At 38.1% G+C, this 3,402-nt stretch overlaps 1 protein-coding gene across 1 annotated transcript; it reads left to right on the top strand.

Annotated features, from left to right (window-relative positions):
• The first annotated feature begins 260 nt into the window (after window positions 1–260).
• Window positions 261–2,701, top strand: LOC115777424 (uncharacterized). The gene is made up of 3 exons (XM_030725333.1): window positions 261–450; window positions 1,930–2,292; window positions 2,505–2,701. Exons 1-3 carry the CDS (start codon window positions 387–389, stop codon window positions 2,699–2,701), a joined length of 624 nt encoding a protein of 207 aa, XP_030581193.1. The 5' UTR covers window positions 261–386.
• The last annotated feature ends 701 nt before the right edge of the window (window positions 2,702–3,402 follow it).

Genomic DNA, 3,402 nt, shown 5'->3' on the forward strand with positions numbered 1-3,402 from the left:
GACTGTAAAAGCTTCATGTTATGGACAAAAATAACAAACTAAAGTCTAACTGGGATTTCAGTGATTGTAGAAACATAAAAGTCTGCAGATGAATTCGCTCCTCTGATCGCTTTGCAGAGACTTTATGAATGAGGAAATGAATGGGCGTGTCAGACAGGTGGTTCAGGTGCAGCAGGAGGAGGAGTCAGAGAGACACTCAGAGTTTGTTGGATAAAACCTGCCAGGTTAGGTTCACAGAGTCTCTCTTTCTGGAACTGAAAACCCGAGTTTCCTCATTTTAAGGTTAAGAAACTCAGAGTTTGGAGCTAAACCTGTTTTCTGGAATAGGCCCCTGATGTCCAATATCAACGAGGGACAACAATAAAACGCTGCAGAAAGAGCGAAGGATGTTTAAATCAGCTTTGTCGATGTTGCTCTTCTCCTGTTTCCTGGCACGTCTGGACTGTGCAGGTAAGCCTTGTGTACCTGTGTGTATTAATTTATCTGGACATAAAAAGGATCACGCGGAGAGATTTTGGAGTTTGTGAAGTTCTTGTACTGGATCACTGTGCAACATATGAGTGTTTGTCTCCTCGATCGAAAACATGTCGATCGATTTCATTTCATTATTGTATTTCGGATTGTCGGTGTAGTAAATGTAGGTACGCAGGTAATGGTGTGAGGGTGAAATGGAACAAAAGTTACATATTAGATCACTTCAGAAACTCTGGGTCATCTTCACGGTTTAGTTTGATTTGCATTTCATGTAATTTTCCTGTCAGCAGTGTTGCCAAGTTTCTGTCCCGCTGGTTTTTGAGTTAGAAGTCACTAAAGGGGCGGGATTCCCCTTGGAAACTTCTGTTTAGCAGTAAATTAGATTAGTAGAGTTTTTTTATTGATTGAATTTCTTTTTTTTTTTAAATTCTACACGCCAGTTAATCTGGTGGGTATTTATAGGTCAGCACTCAGCATGAAACAGAAAGTGAAACTAATGTTATATAACGTGACCTGACTGAGAGTTGAGTCACACCGAGTTTAAGAGTGGAAAATAAACAGTAAAGTTTAATAACTGTCATCAGCTATCCAAGCTATGAAATGCAGAATCGTGTAATTATACAATAATTAAATGCTTACTAGGTTCGGCAGCACTGTGGGACCTTTCTGTGTGCAGTTTGCATGTTCTCATTATGATCATATCAGTGTGCTGCATTATTAGAAATCAGCTGATCTGACCTGTCTCTTTCAAAATACACAAATTAAAAAAAAATTTAAAAAATTAAAATTAAAATTAAAAAAGTTAATCAGATACAGTGGAGTGAAATACAAACAACAGATTTTATTATCGAGCTGCTAAATATTCAGTCTGTTAGGGCTTCACTTTGCACAGTTTTAGTCAGATAAAACCTTCACTCTTCAGATTTGGTTTCAAGATGGCTGCAGCAAAAACACTCAGCTCGAGGCTTCATAGCAGAACCTCATCATGGAGGCTGTGTCCATCTGGTATACAGACTTTGAGCAGAAGATATGTTAAGTCTCAGGAGGGTTCAATCAAACATCGTACGGACTGTTAATGTCAGGAGCATTTACATGCTCACATGCTGCTCAATCACATTATGTCAAAAAGCTCAAGGCTGCATGGTTATATTTTGTCAAAAGATAAATAAAATAATTAAAACAGAAAAAAAAAAAACAATTAAAAAAAGCCTGACAATGCTAAGGCTTCAAAACAGGACTTTAATAACACTGAACACTGTCAGATGTTACAATCATCTTTTATATACAGTCTGTTTTTATATGTTAGCAACATTAGCATGTTAGCAGAAGCAGCATGGATTTTTTTTTCTCTGCATCATCTCATCATCTATTCTGTGGCAAATTCAGTTCAAAGTGAAAATACATTTTGAGTTATGGGATTAAAATTAATTTTATAATTCTTTCTCTCTCTTTTAGATAATAAACAGGAAACAGTCAAACGTGGAGAAGATGCCACTCTGCAGTGCAGCGGTACCAGAGGTGCTGCTGTCGTAATTTTAAGGTGGAGAAAAAATGACCAGCAGCCAGAGCTTCAAGACACCAACAAGGAGGAGTTTTATGTTTTGTTCATCAGAGACGGTCGCACTTATGAAAACTTCCAGCTTCCATCTTTTAAAGGTCGAGTGCAGCTCAGAGATCCACAGATGAAAGATGGAGACCTCTCTGTGATTATCAAAAATGTCTCCATGAATGACGCTGGAATATATGAATGTTATGCTGGATATGACAAAAACGACTCTCAGCTTATGAGCAGCACCAACCTGACAGTTGAAGAACCAGGTGAGTTTGAGGTGAAGCTGCTTCCTGGTTGTTGATGTTTGTTTCTAAAGATGTTGTTGATGAGACTTTGTAGAAAGCAGCTGGTCTGAGTGATGTGATCAGAGTGCAGTAGATAATGTCTGACAGCAGTTTGAAGAGGAAATGGATTCTGTTCTGTTCTTCACTCATCACCTACCTGACAGCTGACACCTCACACCTGTTTCTACCTGCAGGTCAGCCAGGAGGACAAAGTGGGGATGGAGGGAAGAAGAGTGATTCTGTTGCTCTGATAGTTGGTCTGTCAGTTGCTGCTGTGCTGTTCATTGGTCTTGTTGGTTTTCTTATCTACAAAAAATGTAAAAAGCAACCAAATTCAAATTATCAGTCTCCTCCAGATCAGGGCATTGAACTGCCTGAAGTGTCTTCATAACTGAACTGTGAGTCCTGCTGCTGTTCCAGGTTCCCAGCAGCCAGTTCAACATTCACAGTAACTGAAGGTCAGAGTTCACAGTGAAAATTAAATGATGTGAGATGGAGTCAAAGTGGAATTTGGCAGAAACACTAAGATCTGGTTTTCTTGTGATTATCTGATCTCACTGCTCATCATACCAGCAAATGTTCTCATTTATTAATAATTATGAACCCAGATCTGTTTCTGTGTTCATACAGTTATTTTATTACCTTATAGATGATTTCATAAACACTAAATTTTACAACTAAATATATTTTATTGGTCATCAGTGTACCTGCTGGCCTTTTTTCAGTCACTGACACACAGCTACTGTAAATATTATATATAAATAAGTAAGTCTCTGGAGCTTGAAAAAAAAAGCAACTGGAACTCTTTTTGTTTCTTGAAGATGTTTCACCTCTCATCTAAAAGGCTTCTTCAGTTCTAAAGAAGCCTTTTAGATGAGAGGTGAAACCAACGCAGACATAGATAAATATACCGCTCTGAATGTTATATTTCTGTTATTGCATTCTCATTGCCAGTTCTGATATTTTTGTAACATTTATTTAATTTTTCAGGCCAAAAAAGGAGCTAAAATCAGGCTTTAAATACTGCTGAGCACAGAGGTCACTCTCTGTGTGTTTGAGTGCCAAATTTAAAAACCTGAGGTCAGAACCAGG

This window comes from Archocentrus centrarchus, unplaced genomic scaffold (genome assembly GCF_007364275.1).
Source record: "Archocentrus centrarchus isolate MPI-CPG fArcCen1 unplaced genomic scaffold, fArcCen1 scaffold_53_ctg1, whole genome shotgun sequence".
In the NCBI taxonomy this organism is placed as follows: Eukaryota; Metazoa; Chordata; class Actinopteri; order Cichliformes; family Cichlidae; genus Archocentrus; species Archocentrus centrarchus.